Source organism: Neoarius graeffei, chromosome 7, assembly GCF_027579695.1.
Source record: "Neoarius graeffei isolate fNeoGra1 chromosome 7, fNeoGra1.pri, whole genome shotgun sequence".
Classification (NCBI taxonomy): domain Eukaryota; kingdom Metazoa; phylum Chordata; class Actinopteri; order Siluriformes; family Ariidae; genus Neoarius; species Neoarius graeffei.
The window spans coordinates 39,083,340-39,108,338 of record NC_083575.1 but is presented as its reverse complement, the minus strand read 5'-3'; the positions used below and the strand labels follow the sequence as shown (position 1 = coordinate 39,108,338).

The 24,999-nt window shown below is 41.1% G+C and overlaps 1 protein-coding gene across 1 annotated transcript in view; it reads right to left on the bottom strand.

Annotated features, from left to right (window-relative positions):
- Positions 1–24,999, bottom strand: part of epas1b (endothelial PAS domain protein 1b) — a 60,768-nt gene that overhangs the window by 27,019 nt on the left and 8,750 nt on the right. The window contains exons 2-6 of the mRNA XM_060925609.1: positions 14,404–14,594; positions 8,737–8,882; positions 6,339–6,423; positions 4,200–4,312; positions 3,548–3,750 (exon numbers count right to left, since the gene is read on the bottom strand). Coding sequence (XP_060781592.1) covers positions 3,548–3,750; positions 4,200–4,312; positions 6,339–6,423; positions 8,737–8,882; positions 14,404–14,594 — 738 coding nt within the window. The remainder of the gene's footprint in view (positions 1–3,547; positions 3,751–4,199; positions 4,313–6,338; positions 6,424–8,736; positions 8,883–14,403; positions 14,595–24,999) is intronic.

The window sequence follows — 24,999 nt, the reverse complement described above, 5'->3', positions numbered from 1 at the left end:
TAACATTCACTTTTATTATGATTACACTAATTGAATTTGATTTTTTTTTTTTTTTTGGGGGGGGTAACACAAAATGTAATGGAATAATTACTTTCCCTGGTAATTAGTTACTTTTATGACAAAGTAACTCCGTTACTAACTCAGTTACTTTTTGGGAAAAGTAACTAGTAACTATAACTAATTACTTTTTGAAAGTAGCGTGCCCAACACTGAGTATAATGTACAGAATACAGAAATAAAGAATCTGCTTTACTGGCCAAGTAATCCTGAGTGAACAAGGAATTTGTTGCCAGTTTACAGAGTAGAACAGAAACTTAATGACAGCTATCACGTGATGATATAATATAATCACTCACACAGAACAGTGAACACGGTGCCTATCAATAAAATGAAGACAGTAAATAAATATATTGCACATGGTATTGAATACGCATGGGCATGATGTTGGACAAAAAAGGGGTTGTACTGTAAATGTTAAAAATCAGTAGAGAATTGAGGAAATATATGGCCCTTTTCCACTACCCTTTTTCAGCTCACTTCAGCTCGCTTCAGCTCACTTCAGCCCGACACGGCTCGCGTTTCGACTATCTAAGAACAGCACGACTCAGCTCGCTTCAGCCCTGCTCAGCCCCCAAAACTCGCACGGTTTTGGAGTGGGGCTGAAGCGAGCCAAACCGAGCTGAGTGGGGCTAGGGGCGTGAGCAGACACTCCCCTGTGCACTGATTGGTGAGGAGGAGTGTCCTCACACGCCCACACACGCCCCGCGAGCACGCTGGGATCTGTAAACACCGTAAACCCGGAAGAAGGAGAATTACGAATTACGAGAATTATGAAGCCTTATGCGCCTCGCCTCATCTATACGCTCTTGCCAGTATCTGTTGGCGTTGTCGGTGACAACAAGCCACAGCACCAAGACCAGCAACACTAATGACACCATGTCCTCCATGTTTATTGTTTACTCTCCGGGTCGTGAGACTACCGCTTAAAAGATCACTGATGTCACTGTTTGCGCCGCATAACGACATCACCTGACGTCCACCCACTTTCGCTAACTCCACCCAATGTGTCCACCCACTTCCAGCCAGCACGGTTCAGCGCGGTTGTAGTCGAAATGCAACTCCAACAGCCCCACTCAGCTCGACTCAGCACGGCACGGCTCAGCCCAACTCAGCCGCGTTGGTAGTGGAAAAGCGGCAATATTTGCTTATTGAGCACAGTCAAAATGTAACTCCGGACACAAAGTTTAATTCTGAAATGAAAGTAGACATAATGTGACTTTTGCCCAGTTCTCATAGGCTCTTATATATAGGTTATATAGTAGAACGTGGAGCCTATATATAATATAAGCCATGGCCTAATAGCTAGGAAAGCAGCTTTGGGACCAAAAGGTCACCGGTTTGATTCCCTGGACCAGCAGGAATGGCTGAAGTGCCCTTGAGCAAGGCACCTAACACCCAACTGCTCTACAGGCTGCTCTGGGTATGTTGTATGTCGCTCTGGATAAGAGCGTCTGCTAAATGCCTGTAATGTGATGTATTAACATGGGTGCAGAGAAAAGGACTGGATCCATTTTATCATTAAAGAGCATTCAATTTTATATTTATAGAATTAAAGTTGCTACTTGTAAGATTTTGGGATTTTGTCCTCTTTGGAAGAAAAATGATATTATAAGCTACTCACAGAAGAAATTTTTTTGTGATATCCTCCTCCATAGTGCAAATGAGGGTTGACTCCCACACCACATTCTACACACTATAAATAGGATAAATTATCTGACTATAAAAACTCCTATCTCCTTGCCCAGAGCCATGACTTTCCAAAAAAAAAAAAAAAGCCTATGAAAGCTCATAGGTAGAGCCTATAACATCATTGTTAATTTACAGTCTAAATCTTAAATCATACAGTGGATCAAGTGCAATGAGCAGTGTCCTCCCACCAAGTTTAAATGAAACCTACACCACTGTCACAACATTTTGCCACATATAATCGACAACATGAAGTTTATATATCGATTAAGTGTATTTACTCGGGGTGGCATGGTGGTGTACTAGCAGTGTCGCCTCACAGCAAGAAGGTCCTGGGTTCGAGCCCAGTGGCCGACAAGGGCATTTCTGTGTGGAGTTTGCATGCTCCCACGTGGGTTTCCGCCGGGTGCTCCGGTTTCCCCCACAGTCCAAAGACATGCAGGTTAGGTTAACTGGTGACTCTAAATTGACCGTAGGTGTGAATGTGAGTATGAATTGTTATCTGTGTCTATGTGTCAGCCCTGTGATGACCTGGCGACTTGTCCAGGGTGTACCCCGCCTCTCGCCCATAGTCAGCTGGGATAGGCTCCAGCTTGCCTGCAACCCTGTAGAACAGGATAAGTGGCTACAGATAATGGATGGATGTATTTACTCATTGTGTCATGTTCTTCACCCATTTAGTGTGTTCTGGGTTGGGTCCCTTGGCTAATTAAATACAGCTAGCTCGTCACTCCTCTGCTGCACTTAATCATGGACAATTTAGAGTAGTCAATTAGCCTAACTACATGTCTTTGGACTGTGTAGGAAACCAGAGCACCCGGAGGAAACCCACGCAGACACGAGGAGAACATGGAAACTCCACACAGAAAGGCCCCCATCAGCTGTGATGTTCGAACCCAGAGCCTTCTTGCTATGAGGCGACGGTGCTAACCACTGCGCCGACCCATTGTGTCGTGCCACCTGTTAATGTGCATGCAACCAATGATCATTAACCATTATTAAGGTGTTACTGGGTTACAGTTTTCTAAGCAATTTTACTTTATTCTAGGAATTGTTGTCTTTGCTCATGGTCATATCCTTCACATGGTGCTATATGAGCTGACTATTAATGCTCAATAGTTTATTAGAAATTTTAAATCAAGGTTTATTTTGAGATAAATTAATCTAAAAATAAACGAATGTTGAATCATATGTCATCGGCATAGCATGATATGAAAAACCATATGAGGCTATAACCTCACTAAAAGAGTAGGTGAATAGAAAAGGATCAACCACTGAACCTTGTGGGACACCAGTTAAGTAACAGTGTCACCTCATGTGGTTGTCTCGGCAGGAAACAAACCAACACCATGCTGCACCACTAATTCTAAGGCTCATGGGGATAGACAGAAGAGTCTTGTGACTGATATTGTGAAGGCTGCTCGGAGGTCAAGGAGGAAGAGCATTGATGATCGTGGCTGATCTAGCAGCGTGAAGCTTCTTAGTAATAGCCACAAGAGCCGTGTCTGTGGACTGTGCTGCTTTGAAACCAGACTGGTTGGTTATTGGATGTTGTTCCGCATAAGAAAGTGAAACGACTGATTGTATACATCATGCTCCATCCTGAGGATTTTGCATGTTCTCTCTATTTTCATGTGGATTTCCTCCAGGTTCTCAGATTCTTTGGTTTAGGGATGACCAGATCCACGACTCCCTTGACCAGAATAAAGCGCTTATTAAAGATGAATGAATGAATGAATGAATGAATGAATGTCCCTTGCACCGGTATGTGCATCTATTTGTGTGTGTGGATGAGTGTTACCTTTCATCACAGTAGGTGAACTTCATGTCCATGCTGTGTCGGCTGAGGAAGGTCTTGCTGTCAAATGGTGTGTCGATGTTGGAGGGGTGAGGGATCGGTTCACAGACCATGACCACACAGGTGAGTGGTGAACTTTTATATCCACATAGAGTGTGTGTAGGACAGTTGTTGTACACCTTAAGATGACCTGTGCAGTGTAGCACCTGAAGGAGGGAAGCAGTGATTCAAAAAATGCTTTCTTGTATTTTGTGGATGGAAAGTTCACTTTCTGTTCACTACTTAGCAATGAAGTCACTGTTCAGCAGGTTCAATCGCTATACCACAAATATGTTTTAAAATGATTGTTATCCAACATCTTCAAAGCAATTTATAATTGTGATATGACAGACTCCAAGCATATACAGCCGAGCAACTGATAATGGTTAATAGTCATGGGAGTTTAAATTACAATGTTCGAATCAAAAGCAACAACCAGTGCCCAAATGTTAAGATGAACCACAATCAGACATTTTAGCCAAGCAAATTATAACAAAATATCGCACCAATTTCAGTCAAAAGTTGTAAAACCATGTGGATAAGGGTTAATATTGTCAGCCACAAATCAGCTCTGGCTCTATACCAGATAATCATCTTCGTTAAACACATTATGTACCTTCCAGCTGGCTGATTTAAGGTTGACGGTGCGTCCTCGACTTGTCACAGTGCATTTCATTCTCATGAAGAAGTCTCTCTCTGTGCTCAACTCTTTGCCTTTCTTCCCCACACCTGCACCAAAATGCAACCACAGACAAACTGTTCCTGTTTGTGCTTAGTGAGAAATAGATGAAAATGATATTAGATTCTGGTCGCTATAAAAATAAATTCAAGAAATGTTTAGCGTGCAGTGCAGCAATACAGGATGATATCCAGCATAAGCACTGTCAGAGCACCCGTGTCAAAGAAAAGCATGCTGTAATATACAAATTCTTACTCAAAGTCCTACTTTAGATGAGGCAACACTAAGTTTCTGTTCTGAACATAACGCTTGACTTTGACCTTTAGGTCTGGAGTAAAGAACGTTCGCACACGAGTGTGGACTGTTTTCGCCAGATACAAGGGTGACAGAGGGATGGAAACAACTTGAGCTACAGTCTCTGGGATCTAATGGAGCTTAAGAAGAAATAAATATGGCTGGCATTGTAGCCAGTGAAGCAAATGGCCTCAAAGGACCTCGATAACAAAGAAACTCGGCCAAACAAAAACACAGGAGAAAGACTGCAGGAGGCTCAGCGAGAGGGCCACAGGAAGAGCACAGGTCACAAAGAGTGGTGAGTAGACGAAAGAATGGCAGGAGTGCAAGGGTCAAACAGACAGGGTGGGCTAATATTTCTGGCTATTTTTTCTTTACATAGCTAGTCTTCCTTCCTTTTTTTCTCTGCCTAAGCATATTATACACACAGAAGTAGAAAACAGGTCCTTGTTTTCGAACCCTTACAGAAAAAACACATGAATTTCCCATGTATTTCACGTGATCACGTTACCACATGTGTTACCATGCTGACCACATGTGTAAAACATTCCCACATGTGATTCACATAAAATTGGGCCAAAACCACATGTTTCCCATGTGCAAAACACATTTTCCACATATTTCACATGTGAGAAATCACATATGAAGTTCATGTGGTTTTTCTGTAAGGGAACGTAGTTCATTTAAACATTCATTCGTTATTTCATCATACAGCAGTGTTATTTTTCTTTTCTTTTTTTTCTGTTTGCTGAGTTTCCCTTTAACTTGATCACGCTTGCCTTAATTTTAGGACTCTCCGAATATTAGGGCTGGACAATCAGGTCAAACAAGTATACTGAAATTATATTGTTACACACTGCAATTACACACATCTTCTCATCTCATCTCATTATCTCTAGCCGCTTTATCCTGTTCTACAGGGTCGCAGGCAAGCTGGAGCCTATCCCAGCTGACTACGGGCGAAAGGCGGGGTACACCCTGGACAAGTCGCCAGGTCATCACAGGGCTGACACAGACACAGACAACCATTCACACTCACACCTACGGTCAATTTAGAGTCACCAGTTAACCTAACCTGCATGTCTTTGGGCTGTGGGGGAAACCGGAGCACCCGGAGGAAACCCACGCGGTACACACATCTTTCAAAATGAATAACACTGGTGCTCTTAAGATGAGTCACTGATAAAGAAAATAATGTGGAAAAAAAAATTTCATTTTTAGACCAGTCAGTGTCATGACTTACCATAACAGGAAGTTTACCTCTTACATGAACCCAGATTATCTCTCACACTTCTTCCAGGAATAAAGCGATGATAATAATAAAACTATTTTTTGTTAGGAGTTCATCTGCATACTGCAGTAGCACTATCTGTATCTGGATTTGGATTAAAACCCAACGCCTGGGCCTTAAACATGGCCTTAACTGAACTTTTTTTTTGGTGAACTACCACTATGCCCTAACAGCTGTTAGCTGTTAGTTCAACTGGCGGCTTTTTTTTGGGATCCTAGGCCTGAAGCAGTCTATTTTCACCCAGATTCCTTGTAAATGAGTATTTCTGGGTTACATCACTACCAATGCTAATATCACTATAAAAAAAAAAAAATCCTGTGATAACAATTAACAAATGATATATTGTGCAGCCTTACCTACTGTACAACAGTGCAATCTTTTTCAAATCATTGCATCTACTTCAGTTTACATGACTAAGCAGCCACAAATAATGGATGAACAACTAGTGCAGGACCAGTGGTCATTTGTGGGTTGGTGGATTGGGAAATTACCGTTTTTGAGACTCAGGTTCTCGCGTATCTCATCGTGGTCACAAGGATGAGTGAAATCAAAGATGCTGTGACCTATCAGTTCAACCTGGTGAGAGATCATAAACATACATGCTTATTATTCTATAGCTATCTTGGGTAACTGGTGCAGTGGCTGTAATGCTTGTGTTTGTTTGGGCACAAATGTCCTCATAATGACATGAATATGTGCAAAGGTAGACAGTAATGAAGTACATTTACTTGAGTACTGTACTTAAGTACACTTATGGCCCTTTTCCACTACCCTTTTTCAGCTCACTTCAGCCCGACACGGCTCGCGTTTCGACTACCTCAGAACAGCACGACTCAGCTCGCTTCAGCCCTGCTCAGCCCCCAAAACTCGCACGGTTTTGGAGTGGGGCTGAAGTGAGCCAAACCGAGCCGAGTGGGGCTAGGGGCGTGAGGAGACACTCTCCTGTGCACTGATTGGTGAGGAGGAGTGTCCTCACATGCCCACACACGCCCTGCGAGCACGCTGGGATCTGTAAACACCGTAAACCCGGAAGAAAGAGAATTACGAATTACGAGAATTTCTGGAGCCTTATGCGCCTCGCCTCATCTATACGCTCTTGCCAGTATCTGTTGGCGTTGTCGGTGACAACAAGCCACAGCACCAAGACCAGCAACACTAACGACTCCATGTCCTCCATGTTTATTGTTTACTATCCAGGTCATGAGACTACCGCTTAAAAGGTCACTGATGTCACTGTTTGCGCCGCCTAACGACATCACGTGACGTCCACCCACTTTCGCTAACTCCACCCAATGTGTCCACCCACTTCCAGCCAGCACGGTTCAGCGCGGTTGTAGTCGAAATGCAACTCCAACAGCCCCGCTCAGCTCGACTCAGCCCAACTCAGCACGGCACGGCTCAGCCCAACTCAGCCGCGTTGGTAGTGGAAAAGCGGCATTTTTGAGTATCTGTACTTTACTTGAGTATTATTATTTTTTGGACACTTATGACTTTAACTTCACTACATTTGAAAGACAAATATCATACTTTTTACTCCACTACGGTACATTTCTATCAAGGTCCTCGTTACTCGTTACTATGAAGTGGCTTTAAAAGTAGATGGGTTTTTTTCTAAAACGTGATTGCTTTTTTCGCAGGTGACACTCAGACAGCCTGTCAGTAATCACTAGGGTCACGTCTTGTCCGTAGACTGTATAAAATCAAGTTCAATTTCTCATCAGCATTATTTGAACACAATCAGTTGATGGCAGAATGGAAGGAGGTGGTTCTTCTGGAGAATGTATGTCCATGGCTATAGCTAGAACCCATTTTTCAGTTTTCTGAAAGGATTAAAGATTCATTACGTTTTAAATGTTTGCTGAAAACAAACCACATCACGGCCTACAAAAACTCGCCATCCGACCTGCGGAAGCATATTGAGGTATATAAACGTTTTATTAAAAACTTACAACGAAGTTGTCTGTGTTTGTAGAGCTAGCGATAACGTTGCAATAGCTATGCAGTCTGGTTAGTCAAATGACTTTCTATGGATTTGCCCGCCAAGTTGCCATAGCCTTGTCCACGGTTAACGTTTACACATAGCTAGTTAACTTGGACACTGTTAGTTAGCGTGTAAAAAGGGAGTTACGCTAACATGAACAACATTAACTTCTCCGAAGTCCTTTCAGAAATATGTTTTAGCATAATCTTGCCAATAAACAGAATGTAGAAATCTTTCTTTTCTAATAGCATTAGCTACCCAATATGATTTTGAGTTTGAAAAGAGTTTGTTAGCATGTCAGGTGGAGTTTCACTGACTAGCTAGCTTAATGTTAAACCACCATGATGGCACAGCATGCGTTCATTTTGTGAATTCACATTTCTGTCTTTGGTAACAGCATTACTAGGTTTTGTAAGCGTTGTGGCAATAATACAACAATGCGTTGACAGAAAATATACTTTTAATACTTAAGTATTTTTAAAAACAAGTACTTCAGGACTTTAACTTAAGTAAAAATTTGACTGGACAACTTTCACTTGTATTGGAGTCACATTTGACCAGTGGGATCTGTACTTTGACTTAAGTCATGAAGTTGGGTACTTTGTCCACCTCTGAATATGTGAGAGTTTTGAGCTTGTGGGGTTTTAAAAAGATAGAACTACAAACCTTTAACATTCATTATGTCTTGGCAAAAAGACTGACCAGCTTAGTGTGTGTGTGTGTAACAGATACTGGTGTGGCTCCAGAATGATACATGGTTCCTACAGTGCTGGCTCTACATGCGACTACACACACTAAGTCATACAGCTCTTATTTACTGGCCAAAAGTGGAGCTCGAACTGACCTGCTTTGTTACCCGTTATCTCTAATAGCTGTGTGTGTATGTGCGTGCTTGTTTGTGTATTCACCTGTGTCAGCCCCATGAATTTGTTGATATTCTCTGAGAGGAAGATCATGTCTCCGTCTGATGTTACCACAGAGATGAAGCCTTCTAGTGACTTCAAATAAAGACTGTCCATCTGTCTGTCGATTTCTGTTTCACTGGTACTGTGACCTGTAATACAACACACACACACACACACACACACAGATGTTAAAGTGTGTTTGTATGTGTGGGCACATTCATATTGTTTTGATTTAAGGTCATGGCCCTTCGCCAAATCAAATCAGAACAACTTCATCCTGCTACTCTTAATCCTCCCCAAAACAGCAACCTCCTCTTTGTTACTTCCCTTGGGCCACTTCGCCTGCAGAATCACACACACACACACACACCTAATAGCCACGATCAATCATATTAACTCACTTCAGATGAGAGAAAAATTCAGTGCACATGTGACCAACTAAAACAAAAGGAAGTGTTTTCCTTTACAAATGCTAGCTGTAAACTTTTAAAGACTGTCTGGTATGAAGATTTATGACAAGGATTCTTAAAATTCAGGATATTATAAGGACAGTAGTCCAATTTTATCTTGCATTTCTTGACAAACTATGTGTAGTCTAATAAACCCAAACACACACACACACACACACACACACACAAATTACTTTATATGCCTAATAAAAATATCTCTAAAATTACCACACGGTAGTTGTTTTCTAATTTTAATTCCTACGTAAACTAATCTACCTCTAATTCAAATGAGTGAGCATAAACAGGTATAAACACTGCCACCCATATCCTTAGCGAAAGCAAAATATTTTGAACACGAGGCTCTATTGCGTGGCTGTCTCCATCGGAGTGCGCAAGTGTGTTAGTAAATACGGTGTTGGTTCTGCCGTGAGTTCAGAGGAGGTGGAGTGAGCAGCAGAAGGAGAACACAGAGTGGCTCCACAATGGGGGATCGGAAGCATGTGATTGCTCCAGTGTGCTTCCTTCAGATAAGAGGCATTCTCAAGGACTACGCAGGCCTGGAGCTGGAGCAGAGCCGAGCTTGGAGACCTGCAGCCCTAGAAAATTACACCTTTAAAAGGCTTGAGGGAACCAAGACCTTGACTTTCATTTTGTAATAAAACGAATCTTCGATTCGTTTTAAGTTTTCAAGAACATCGCTTTTCCCGGCTTTACATGATCACAAAAACGAGCTGGTATTTGTGAAGAAAAAAATACCAGTCTGACTGACTGTGTTCCTGTTCCAGGGCCAAAATGGACCACAGACTATGACACTAAGTTTGTACCACGACATCTGGAAGAAATGATGCCCAGCTGAACTGCACTCGGGGAAGAATTTTAAGCTGTCTTACGTAACTCGGTGCAAGATTTAGTGTTTGACAAAATGCTAACGGAAGCAAACAGCTCAATGGCATACAGACAGCTAATATTAGATCATGTCCTCTCAATCACAGAGACTGACCTCTGAACCCAAAGACTTTATACAGGATGCAAATCTCAAAACCTCCACACTCAGGTAGTCTCTCTATTCAAAACCACTGACCGCGCTCAGTTCTAATACTGATGGAGAACTATTGCTTTTTGACTGCTTATCTTTGGTGGAGAGTATTTATAGAAATGATTGGGTATGAGCGCCTGCTAATGTTTTATAGATGTTAAGCGATTTTCTGGAAAGTGGCAAAGTTAATTCAAATCACTGTTTCCATCAACTATCATTGTGTGAGTATTCCAAGAAGGAAAGAAGAGACAAACCGCAGAGCCAATGGAACACGCTCATACTTTTTCATCATTTCTTCAAAAATGTTTCCATGTGTTTCCAGCAACCTTAATAACCTATTATCTGACCAACATTTCCAGCCCAGCCAAATGCTAAAATAGTCTGGAATATTGTCCCGATATTTGACACGCAAATTCATAATTGACAGCAGGATGTAAACCCCAGCAAAATAATCACACTGTAGATAATGACAATGAGTACATTTTGTTTTAGGCAGGTCTGGCAGCCAATTCAGTCTTTATTCTAACAGATTAAAAAAAATCTACAGAAAGACAGTTTTGGTGGGAGTTAGCTGCTAGGCATTAAAGCTTGGCTTTGTGCAGTAAAGAAAGTTCGAAGCTCACACCACACACCTCAGAAACTTGGAAAAACAAAGGGCTTCACCCAGACATTATTATACACTGCAAAAAATAAAAGTCTTATGAAGTTTATTTGTCTATTTTCAAGTCAAAACATCTAGCCACCCTTATTATAAGACATAATTGCCCAACAGGCAAAACCTCATTTAGCTAGAAAGGCTAGTTTTTAGACAGTCCATCTTGAAAATCTTGTATAGACAAAATGTCTTGAAAAAGTCTTATTTGGAGCACCTTTGAAAATAAAACAAGGGTTTTTTTAAAACAAGTAAGTACATTTTGGACATTTGTCAAATGCGGTTCATCTTGTTTCAAGAAAAAAAAAAAAACAAAGTACCATATGCTTGTTTCAGGAATAAATGAACTTTACTGAAATCTTTGAATCTAGTACCCCCAAACTGCATTGTCGTGGCTCAGGTGGATAAGGTGCCATACCATAAATCCGGGGACCCGGGTTCGAGTCTGACCTGAGGTTATTTCCCAATTTCTCCTGCTCATTTCCTGTCTCTACGCTGTCCTATCCAATACAAGTGGAAAAGGCCCCAAAAAAATGGCTAAATGTAAGAAGTACAATCTTGTTATAAGAATTATTTTGAGTTAATCAGATCTCGCATAATAAGTTCCCCAATCTTATTTTGGAATTATTTCATCTAAAAACAGGTTAGATTTTTCATCTTACTTTAAGAAATCTTACCAAGTCAAATTTGACTAGTTCCATTGGCAGATTTTTTTCACCTGATTCAAGCAAATATGCTTTGTTTTCATCTTTTATTTCTTATTTTTGAAAGGCCATTTTTTGCAGTGTATGGCGATTCATGTGAACACACAACTTGCTAATTGTACCTAATATATCGTTTGAATAACCCTGAGTGACACACATGTTGGTGTGCCTCTTGCTCTTACATAAGAGGTGTTTCCCTAGCACCCTCACTGAGGGTAAGGTGGTATAGGGTGAAGAGTGGAGCTGGTGGCGCCAGGGCAGGCCCATGTTTTGGCTGGCCTGAAACCCCGAGAAAGCAGCAGTCATGCTCCGATCTGCCTCTGTGCACAGAGCACGCAGGATCTGATAAAACCATCTATGTACCATCTTACAATCAGCGGGCTGCTATTCTACCTACATCTCCTAAAGATCACGTCTTTCCTTTTATAATCATGTGTACGTTTACCTTTAGCTATTCCAGGTAACCAAACAACAACAACAACAGGTTTATTGAATAAAACACGCCAAAAAATGGGTTATTTAATAAAAATGGATCAGCAAATATCTAAGAAAACTTAATTATTCCGCTTCCACTCGCTGCAATACTAACAGGATGGAATGGATGGAACCGGATAGAATGAAAAAAACCTGGAGACGTTCCTTTATCTGGCTTCCGGAGATTCTAATTTTAAATTTAAGACAATGCAGACAATGCAAAACAACACGCACGCACACACACACACACACACACACACACACACACACACACACACACACACACACACACATCCTCCATTGTTCAATAAACTTCCAGAAAGTCTGTTTTTCCTTTGATATCAAAGCAGTGCACATACAAACACACCATTTAACATTTTGTCAACTCCATCCATTGGCTGACTTTTATTACATGGTGATTTCAATAAAGCCTTTGCATTTATGAATCCACTGAACCCAATAATCCCAAAGCAACAGCTGGGCTAATAACCTGTAACACAATCACAGCTTTGCATAAAATCAGCTCCTCTTTCTATAACACGATTACAACATTAATACACCCTGGCTGCAATAAAACAAACAGTTTCCTCATACAACAGCCTCAAGTTTCCTCATATTCACACCTTGGGCATGCCACTGTGCCACTGGATCAAAACATGCGTTATAATTCATGCTAAACTTTTAACACTTTTTTTTTTAAACCTCTTCACTTCTTTATGAGAGAACTTCAAGTACATATGCTGTGCATGCATGTGTGTACAACCCCAATTCCAAAAACGCTGGGACATTGTGTAAACTGTAAATGAAAACAGAATGTGATAATTTGCAAATCATGGAAACCCTATATTTCATTGAAAATAGTACAAAGGCAACATATCAAATGTTGAAACTGAGAAATTTCATTGTTTTGTGAAAAATATACGGTATGCTCATTTTGAACTTGATGTCAGCAACACATTTCAGAAAAGCTGGGACAGGGGCATGTTTACTACTGTGTTGTATCACCTTTACTTTTAACAACACTGTAAACATTTGGGGACTGAGGAGAGCAACTGCTGTAGTTTTGAAAGAGAAAATGTCATCCCATTCTTGCCTGATATACAATTTCAATTGCTCAACAGTTCAGGGTCTCCTTTGTCGTATTTCGCGCTTCATAATGCACCTAATGTTTCAAATGGGAGACAGGTCTGGACTGCAGGCAGGCCAGTTTAGCACCTGGACTCTTATTACGGAGACATGCAGTTTTAATATGTGCAGAAAGCGGATTGGCATTGTCTTGCTGAAAGAAGGAAGGCCTTCCCTGAAAAAGATTTTGTCTGGATGGCAGCATATTGCTCTGAAACATGTTTATATCATTCAGCATTAATGATGCCTTCCCAGATGTACAAGTCATGTGCACTAATGCCCCCTCATATCATCACAGATGCTGATTTTTGAACTGTGCACTGCTAACAAGCTGGATGGCCCCTCTCCTCTTTAGCCTGAAGGAAGTGGTGTCCATGATTTCTAAAAAGAATTTCTACTTTTGATTTGTCAGATCTTGGGACAATTTTCCACGTCGCCTCAGTCCATCGTAAAAGAGCTCAGGCCCAGAGAAGGTGGCGGTGTTTCTGGATATTGTTTATATCTGGTTTTAACTTGCATTTGTGGATGCAATAATGAACTGTTTTCACAGATGATGGTTTTCTGAAGTATTCCTGAGCCCATACAGTGATTTCCACTACAGACACGTGTCTGCTTTTAATGCATTGTCGCCTGAAGGCCTGAAGATCACAGGCATCCAATGTCAGTTTTCAGCCTTGTCTCTTGCATACAGAGATTTCCCTGATTATCTGAATCTTTTAATGATATTATGTACCATAGATGATGTGATCCCCAAATTCTTTGCAATTTTACATTGAGGAACATGATTCTTAAATTGTTGCTCTGTTTGCCCACGCAGTCTTTCACAGAGCAGTGAACCCCTCCCCATCTTTACTTCTGAGAGACTCTGCCTCTCTGGGATGCTCTTTTTAGACCCAATCATGTTACTGACCTGTTGCCAATTAACCAAATTTATTAAAAAAAATTTTTTTTAGCATTACACAACTTTTTCAGTCTTTGTTGCCCTGTCCCAACTTTTCTGAAATGTGTTGCTGACATCAAATTCAAAGTGAACATATATTTTTCAAAAAACAATAAAATATCTCAGTTTGAACATTTGCATTGTCGTCTTTGTACTATTTTCAATGAAACATAGGGTTTCTATGATATGCAAATCATGATATTCTGTTTTTATTTACAGTTTACACAGCATCCCAACTTTTTTGGAATTGGGGTTGTATGTGTGTATGTACATATGTTGGAATAGAGCACCTGATGCGAGGAGCTTGCATGTGCGAAGGAAGCTGATGGCTAGTCTCATGATGGAGGCTTTATCCAGATGGGAGCTGATGCTGTGAGGCAGGGGTAGCTGGTGCGCCAGCTCATAGAACACCTCCGTCTCCTTACTTCGCCTGCAGCGAGCTGCATCACGGGATTTCTCCTTCCGCCGCTCTGAAGTGCTCCTACAGAGAGAAGGCAGAGGGAGTGATGCCTACTGGACACACATACAGCATAAGCAACAGTGTAGAAATAGAGCTTTCTAAATTTGGTCCAATATAATTATTAAACTACCAAGATTCAGGCCAATTACATCCACATTCTCATTGCATTCATTTTAGTTTTACTATAGTTACTCTATACCCCTGCTGAGAGAAAACAGGCACCTGACATGAGCATACACTGACAGAAATAGGGGTACAGTAGGAGTCTATTTCTGTCCCCCGAGGTACAATCTACCCTAATGTACACTAATGTGGGGCTCATTATTGGACCTCAAAGTAACTATGTGTAACTTTTTAGATCCAAAAAGGTACATATATATTCCAAAGCAGTATATAAAGGGTACAAATAAGTACCTTAGTGGGTACTGCCCCAGTGACGAGCCATTGTAGCCCTAAAGGCACAATAATGTACTTTATTTTCTGATTTGTAAAAGCGCTTATATCACATCACCAATCCTTAATACACTACCGTTCAAAAGTTTGGGGTCACCCAGACAATTTTGTGTTTTCCATGAAAAGTCACACTTTTATTTCCCACCATAAGTTGTAAAATGAATAGAAAATATAGTCAAGACATTTTTCTGGCCATTTTGAGCATTTAATCGACCCCACAAATGTGATGCTCCAGAAACTCAATCTGCTCAAAGGAAGGTCAGTTTTATAGCTTCTCTAAAGAGCTCAACTGTTTTCAGCTGTGCTAACATGATTGTACAAGGGTTTTCTAATCATCCATTAGCCTTCTGAGGCAATGAGCAAACACATTGTACCATTAGAACACTGGAGTGAGAGCTGCTGGAAATGGGCCTCTATACACCTATGGAGATATTGCACCAAAAACCAGACATTTGCAGCTAGAATAGTCATTTAGCACATTAGCGATGTATAGAGTGTATTTCTGATTAGTTTAAAGTGATCTTCATTGAAAAGAATAGTGCTTTTCTTTCAAAAATAAGGACATTTCAAAGTGACCCCAAACTTTTGAACGGTCGTGTATATTCCTACCTAATTTAAACTCGACAGAAGAAAATAGCAAGGAAAAGAAATCTGGAAATCTTTCAACTTTTTCACACAAAGCTGTTACTTGTCAAAGCAAGGAACACCAAGTGAGCTCCATGAAGACACGGTTTGCCAAAACTGAACTTGAACAACTCAAGCTGTCTGCACAAAACCCTGATCTCAACCCCACTGAACACCTTTCAAATGAATTGGAACGCCAGTTGCCTCCCTAGGCCTTCTCACCTGACATCAGCACCTGATCTCACTAATACTCTTGTGGCTGAATGAGCAAATCCCCACAGCCCCACACATGCTCCAAAATCTAGTGGAAGCCTTCCCAGAAGAAGGTTATTATAACAGCAAAGGGGGACTAAATCTGGAACGGAATTTTCAACAAGAATGTGTGCGAGTGTGACATCAGGTGTCCACATACTTTTGGCCATTTAGTGTACTTTCACTGTTAATTCTGAACAAAAGTCGGTCGCATATCGATCAAAAGCTATTAAATCGAACCGTATCATATCATTCCGTTGATGATTCAGTGGTATTTTAAAATATTGAATGGTTGCTTTAAGAATCTGAATCACATTGTATTGTATGGAAGACTGAAATTTACATCCACACCTATTACCTTTTTTTTCTGTGTTTTTTTTAATTATTCATTGTTTAGCACCTCATATGCTGTTTTCACTGGTGTTGTATATTACACTCGTATTTTCTGCAATACCAAAATATAAGCAAACTCATTCTGAAATGTTCTGGATATGATTTTAACATTTACATTTTATAGACGCAGCTATTAAAGTACTATAAATTATTGTCTGTTCACGTGAATTTAACATGACCTTGGTTCAGTGCACTATTAAGCACTCAACAATAACGCTAGTCTTTATGATATTAAGGATTTTGTGGGCTTTTTCGGAGTACATGAAAATAGAGGGCAGTGAGAATATCAGTGTGATACAGAGGGTAAGAACGTAAGCCCAAGTCTGAAAACACTTCCTGTGTCTCACAGATTTCCTCTTTAAAAACAGGTCAATGTCCAAAGTCTGAGCTTTCTTGTGAATGTTAAAATTTCCACAGCCAGATCAGAGCTATAACACATCATATAACCAGAACTGCATTGCCTGTGCTTTTTGTAATGATATCTGTTTGAAAGCAGCATTTTAAAATATCACTACAAACAGCCGTAAACAAGACTGGTTATGCACAAACTCATGTGGACATCTGAAAGCCAGATCGTTCTCAATTCTCATTCAGCTCAGCTATAAAATCCAGCGAGTGAGTAAATGAGACTGAGCCAGTGTCCGGCAGGTGGTGAACACACACACACACACACACACACAAACATAGAGATACCCTTTGATTTATATACTTTGCCCCCCAGAAAGTTATATTTGCTCTACAACTCCCTAGCCAATGAAAACATAAGTCATTTTCGGTTCGTGTGACTGAATGCAAACCTCAGCCTAAACCATGGACCCATTATCCAGTGGAGCATTGTCCAACATTAGAATGCATTTTTTTTTCTTTTGTCAACAGCAAAAACAATATAATCAATATGAAAAAGTGTCGAGAATGGAACTTAAGCAAAAGGCCATCCTTTAAGAATGAAACCTCGGTCAGACACGTACAGGATAAATGCTGCATAAATAAAGCTGCACATTTCAAAATGAGTTCTCCACACTCCCACAGATAGAAAACAGTTTCTATAAGCAAAAAAAAAAAAAAAGCCTTTCTGTCTCCAGTTTTGAATGTACACTCAGCCTACGTACAGGTCTAAAATTCTCAGAGCACTAGTTTGCATTCTTTTCTAATTTAATACAGCAATTGTCATAATAAATTACTGACAACAGCTTGAGTGAAAAGTGGAATCCTTGAATTATTTACATGAAGTTCAGCTTCTTAGTATTTCGTACGTCCCCGTTTTGCTTTACTGACAGTGTGCACTCGAGCTGCATGAACTCCACAAGTTTGTGCAAAGCCTTATGATCCATTTCAGATAAAATCTATCAGAGTGTCGTCTGAACAAATGCGTCAGTAGAAGAGATTAGGCATGATGGAAAATCTGACATTTTGTACAACACAGCTTGCTTATATTTAAATAGAGACTTAGAAATAGTGCAGAATCTTGAATATTAAATGAGTAAGATTTTGAACATTTACTTTCTTTGTTTTAAATATTTCAAAACCTGTACAACATTTAATTTCCAATTTTACATGGAAAAAGAAAAATCCCAGTTTTTCAATGTGGTTTCAGACTTGGGGACTACACACACACACACACACACACACACACAAAAAAAAAAAAAAAATCACTGGATATGAGCAAATCTGATTGGCTACTCTACTACTAGGCTATCAGCTCATATACCATTAGTAGAGAAAAACAAAATGGCGGCGCGTGTTGCTCAACCAACTGAGGACAAAATAAAAACTCTACTCGAAAACAAAAACTCCCAAAAATACAAAAAAAAAGCAACAAAATATGGAATGAAAGTATTTGATGGTAAGAACGTATCTTTTTTTATTTTTCAATAATTATTATTAAAGCATTTTTCACAAATTGCTACTGTCATTAGTTTACATTCTAAGCGGAAATGATTTTGTCAGACGTTTTGGATAAAGTTTTTATTTATCGAATTTGAAAAAAAAAAGCTCCGTTTCTCAAAATCCAGTGAATGTGGACAGAATGAAATAGTTATTCTACTCAATGTCGTCATGCATGGCTTATAGCCAACTCGCTACGCGCCTTGTCGGCTATCAGCTATATATATAAAGAAAAGTATAAAGACTGTATTTACTTTACGTAAAGTATAAAAGTATGTGGGTGTGATGCACTCAGTGGAAAATCTTCACCTATGATCGTATCAGACCTTGAGAGAAGAGAAGCCAATGGACAAGAACACATAAGGATGAGAAACCTGGTCCTTGTGTCATATATCCTTCACCATGAATCGGCCAAGAAATACAACATTTAGTTACAAGAAATATATGGCTATTTGCACTGAGTGACACGACATCCACTCAAGCAGATGCACAAGGGAGCGTGCGCGCACACACACACACCAACAGTTCTCACTTACAGAATCTTCCAAACAAAACCATCACCAGTTGCCGAGTAGCAACCCCTATTTTGCTTTGGCTTGCACTTTTAACAGTGCAAAAACAGTAATAAAAACAAAAACACTTAGAAGTTAAAACCTGTGTTTACCTTAAACAAGCAGCAGGATGGTGTGTGGAATCATGGTATAGCTTAAGTTACCTCAAAGCGGCTCCCAGACACTGGAAAATGCTCATTTCATGTTCGTTCATCCATCTATTGACCCTGGACGGAATGCCAGTCTATTGCAGGGTGCAATGCACACACACATTCACACCTATAGGCAAGTTAGCCAATATGCCCGCTACAAAACCAGGAAGCCTAGTGGAAACCCACATGGACACTAAAACTAAAGATCACACAAACTGCAACCCAAGCTCAGGTCAAACCAAACACCCTGGAGCTGTGAGGTAGCAATGCTTCCCTCTGCACCACTGTGGCAATGTGGGAGAAACTGAACTGATATCTGATTACCATTTGTATTTCGCAGTGATGATTAGAATGATGTCCTAGTCATAAAACTGAGTCAGTAAATTTCCAATATTACCAGAAACATCACCCAAAAGACTCCCCATCCCAGACGCCTGGTTCTCTTTCCCTGCCCTCAGTTCCATAGAATCAGAAGAGGACAATATCAGGTCCAGAAATTGCATCACCAACCAACAGAATATGACCAGCATATTATACTGACCAGCGGGCGCTTAATGATGGAAGAGAGGTTTAGGGTAGCAACATGAAATACAGGCCCTGCGTAACTCATACCACAAGTGTTGGGTAAGTGAGATGTCTTTAGACTGTTTTTCCTCCCAAAATTAGTCATAATGTCTTCTCATCACTCAATTTTCATTGTCTTCTGTGGTATAACACAAATTGGTTTCATAAGAAGAATGACTCTCTAAATGACGCTGGCCCTATTCCATCTCCCACAAGGTCACCTGACTCAGCCAGCTCCAGTTTAACTGGAACTGAATCATGGCAAACTGAGCCCCACTGAGTCTGCGTTTCAGGAAGGGGAGCCTTTGGTTTGGAATTTATCATAAAATGTATTAATTCTTTTCCTTCACTATCTTTTTGGTCAGGCCAGGCATTACTCTCTGCAAGTAAGTGGGGATCTTTCACAGAAAAACAAACAAACAAACAAACAAAATCCCCAATGCTTGGAGAAGAATAATAAATGTTTTTTTCTGTTTGTAGAATCAATATAGGCGGCACGGTGGTGTAGTGGTTAGCGCTGTCGCCTCACAGCAAGAAGGTCCTGGGTTCGAGCCCTGTGGCCGGCGAGGGCCTTTCTGTGCGGAGTTTGCATGTTGTCCGCGTGGGTTTCCTCCGGGTGCTCCGGTTTCCCCCACAGTCCAAAGACATGCAGGTTAGGTTAACTGGTGACTCTAAATTGACCATAGGCGTGAATGAGAGTGTGAATGGTTGTCTGTGTCTATGTGTCAGCCCTGTGATGACCTGGCGACTTGTCCAGGGTGTACCCCGCCTTTCGCCCGTAGTCAGCTGGGATAGGCTCCAGCTTGCCTGCGACCCTGTAGAAGGATAAAGCGGCTAGAGATAATGAGATGAGATGAGAATCAATATATCAATATGTATTCTATCAGCATTTACTGGATATGAGCAATCGCACGCTCTGATTGGCTACTCTACTGCTAAGCTATCAGCTCATATACCGTGAGTAGAGAAAAACAAAATGGTTGGTTGAACCAACCGAGGACGAAATAAAAACTCAACTCAAAAACAAAACCCCCCAAAATACAAAAAAGCAACAAAATATGGGATAAAAGTATTTGATGGTAAGAACGTATCTTTTTTATTTTTCAAAAACGATTATTATCGCATTTTTCGCAAATTGCTACTGTCATTTCGCTGGTTTGTTTACAATCTAAGCGGAAATTATTTCGTTGGACGTTTTGTACAAAGTTTTTATTTATCGAATTTGCAAAGAATGAAAATAAAAATGCTCCGTTTCTCAAAATCCAGTGAATGTGGGCAGAATAAAACAGTTACTCTACTCAATCTTGTCATAGCCAACTTGGTGCTACGCTCCTGGTCAGCCATCAGCTCATGTCCGACTCGATTTTGTGGAATAACTGTTAAATGTACTAATAAACAATAAAGAGGCAGTGCTCATAGCACATACAGTACTATATTGATATATACACTACATGACTTTTAGATTGGGGCGGCACGGTGGTGTAGTGGTTAGCGCTGTCACCTCACAGCAAGAAGGTCCTGGGTTCGAGCCCTGGGGCCGGCGAAGGCCTTTCTGTGTGGAGTTTGCATGTTCTCCCCGTGTCCGCGTGGGTTTCCTCCGGGTGCTCCGGTTTCCCCCACAGTCCAAAGACATGCAGGTTAGGTTAACTGGTGACTCTAAATTGAGCGTAGGTGTGAATGTGAGTGTGAATGGTTGTCTGTGTCTATGTGTCAGCCCTGTGATGACCTGGCGACTTGTCCAGGGTGTAACCCGCCTTTCGCCCATAGTCAGCTGGGATAGGCTCCAGCTTGCCTGCGACCCTGTAGAAGGATAAAGCGGCTAGAGATAACGAGATGAGATGAGACTTTTAGATTGATTTTATCCCCAATTTCTATCTGTAATTTTCAGAATAAATAAAAAAAATGCAGTGCCTTTCAAAATGGAAGCCTTTTAGAGTGCCTTCAAATCGTCACGCAATAATGGCACTGTATCTTAAGATACTTTCACTGATACTCAGACATGTCACGTAGTTGAAATTTGTTCTTTACCCAATTATCTTCTGTGTGTGCAGCCTCACAAATAAAGAGACAGGAAGTGAAAACTGATTACAAAGAGGCGTTGTGATGTTCTACATTTTATCACTTTTTTTTTTTTAGATGTACAGTTTAGTGTACACCTACTGTAATGGACCTGACCTGTAATTACCAGAACACATGACGTGGTTACCCTTAACCGAGATGTCAGTTAATCTTAATTAATCTTTAAACAGCAGGTATAAAAGTACATTTGAAACTGTATGTGCATCATTTCCTTTGTATGGGACATTAGTATTTTATGGTCTTTAACAAAGACCCTTTCATTTTCTGGAATAACTAATATTAATGTACCCTTTCCTATGACCATGCAGCAAAATGGCACTCAGCCAAAACAGAGTCTTTCAACATAATCCCTACATTTATCCAATCTAAGGAAGCCTGGGAGCACATTAAACTCTAGTGTTGCTCTGGCTTCTATTAGGAATGTGCTGACGTGGAGTTGACGAATCACAGTTTGCAATATTACCATCACAATTTTCTATTTAAAAAAATGCCCACACGGTCCCCTGTATTCATTTTTATTGCTTGGTATTTTAGCCATAAACAAGCCTTTTCTGGCAGCACGGTGGTGTAGTGGTTAGCGCTGTCGCCTCACAGCAAGCAGGTCCGGGTTCGAGCCCCGTGGCCGGCGAGGGCCTTTCTGTGCGGAGTTTGCATGTTCTCCCCATGTCCACGTGGGTTTCCTCCGGGTGCTCCGGTTTCCCCCACAGTCCAAAGACATGCAGGTTAGGTTAACTAGTGACTCTAAATTGAGCGTAGGTGTGAGTGTGAATGGTTGTCTGTGTCTATGTGTCAGCCCTGTGATGACCTGGCGACTTGTCCAGGGTGTACCCCGCCTTTCGCCCGTAGTCAGCTGGGATAGGCTCCAGCTTGCCTGCGACCCTGTAGAAGGATAAAGCAGCTAGAGATAATGAGATGAGATGATTATCTTCTTTAAAAGATTATTTATTGATGTGCTTTGTGTATGGTTTTCAAGTGTGGGCTTTACGTACAGTGTGTTGTTTGTACTGCATGTGTGTAAAAATATGCTTTTAGCGTGTGAGATTTTTCAGGGCATAATAACACTTCTCTTTGTCATCTGAGTTTTACACTGATGATCTAAAATCATTGTGATCCATTTCGCTTTGACCTTCTACACTAAATCAAGTGATTCCTCTACTTGCAGAATGCACACGTTACTCATCTCATCTCATTATCTCTAGCCGCTTTATCCTGTTCTACAGGGTCGCAGGCAAGCTGGAGCCTATCCCAGCTGACTACGGGCGAAAGGCGGGGTACACCCTGGACAAGTCGCCAGGTCACCACAGGGCTGACACATAGACAACCATTCACACTCACATTCACACCTACGCTCAATTTAGAGTCACCAATTAACCTAACCTGCATGTCTTTGGACTGTGGGGGAAACCGGAGCACCCGGAGGAAACCCACGCGGACAACATGCAAACTCCGCACAGAAAGGCCCTCGCCGGCCACGGGGCTCGAACCCGGACCTTCTTGCTGTGAGGCGACAGCGCTAACCACTACACCACCGTGCCGCCCACGTTACTCATGTACTAATAAAAATATTTAAAAAGGAAAGGGATTTTTTTTTAAGCCCAAAGTGTTCACACTTGATGAAAATTAGAGCGCACATACAGGAATGAGATCTGAAAATGAGTCAAATGTGTAAAACTAACTGCTATATCTCAGAGGACTAAATAAAAATATTAACAGTTCACTTTGTGAACTCCCATGACCAAATCATTATCTGAGGTGATCTATCACAGCAGGCGAAAGTATAAGACTTCAGCGAGATCACACCAGAACCAGCAATGACTCATCGAAAGATTGTTCAGACTCCTTTCAAGTAACCTTTATCCTGCATTATGTAATGTTTATCAGAACACGGACAGACCTAGACAAGCTCGTTACACGCATTTAAACAGAAAGGCTCATACTGTAATACGAAACTGTGGGATCAAAAAAAAAAAAAATAGCAGAGTAGAGACTTCTCAGAGGAGAACAAAAGCATAAATTTGTCATCTTTTACAATTCTGTAATTCTGTAAGTGTCCCTTCTGTGTGCGAATAACAAGTCTGAGGGTGCTGCACAATTCTTACATTCAGCTCATTACATAATGGACAAATGAGAACTTTTATATTCTCTATGGCTAGAAGAGTGAAAGCGTATCTGCGAAGTACATCACATACCCAAGGGACAGAACACATGAACAGATGCCAAGTAAGATAACAGACTAAGAGCTGTCTTTCGACACAGGAGCCATTTCTACACTGATTTGGACATCGATCAAACCACTCCGAGTGGCACAGAGGGACACAAATCTGGAAAATGGTGTCCAATACAGTTTTGGGCAGGGCTACAATTTCTTACTGCACAATCTCTTTAATACTACACTTTGATTTCACTGATTGTTAAAATGTAACCCAAACTTCATATTAGCCAAGTGATTCATTCATTTATACTGAGAATCCATCATCTTCTGCAAGACAGCAATTAAGCAGTCTATTGCTGTTTACAGACTTACGGTCTGACTAACTTATCTGCCACTTGGACCGTTTCTGAGAAACTGAGCTATGTGGTTTAGGATTCAAACATATCAACATGTCACAATGTAATGCCAGCTATGCCAGGTTGATGAATCCAGATACACAGTCCTTCCACATGACGTACAAACAGGGGCAAGAACTGAAAACAAAATCAACATAAAATGCCTAAGCAGCCATTTCACATGTCGTTTCACAAAGAAACACACACGAATACACTGGAGGTCATTTCCTCTTCTACAAAGCTGACTAAATTAAGCTCCGTGTCCCCTCTGCCATGTTAGCCATGCTAATGTTGGCCAAAGCTCTCCTGGAACTCTGAGTTGACCTTTGATCTATAGAAGATCAACAAACTGCTTTCTGATTGTATTTGTAGTTGTTATACTGTATTTGCCCTGATGGCCATACATCCTCCTACTCTGATAACTACAGCAAAAATAATTATTATACGTACAGGACACATTTCAATGAAATAAAAACGTGTTCTATTCCCTTCTAGCGGGTTGCATTCATTTGGTTTGATAGCATGTAATATTGTTAGCAGGGCGGCATGGTGGTGTAGTGGTTAGCACTGTCGCCTCATAGCAAGACAGTTCGCTGGGTTCGAGCCCTGCGGCCGGCGAGGGCCTTTCTGTGCGGAGTTTGCATGTTCTCCCGGTGTCTGCGTGGGTTTCCTCCGGGTGCTCCGGTTTCCCCCACAGTCCAAAGACATGCAAGTTAGACTAACTGGTGGCTCTAAATTGACCGCAGGTGTGAACGGTTGTTTGTCTCTGTGTCAAAGTCCCTTCCCATGCCATGTGGCACATAGGGCGGCGCCGATCTCCGTTTCCGTAGCCCTCGGCCTCTCGCCTATTACATAGCTAGGGTTACAGTGGAGGGCTAGCCCTCTGGTAACCGCGAGAGTCTGACTCCCCACTCACATCTGTATTGC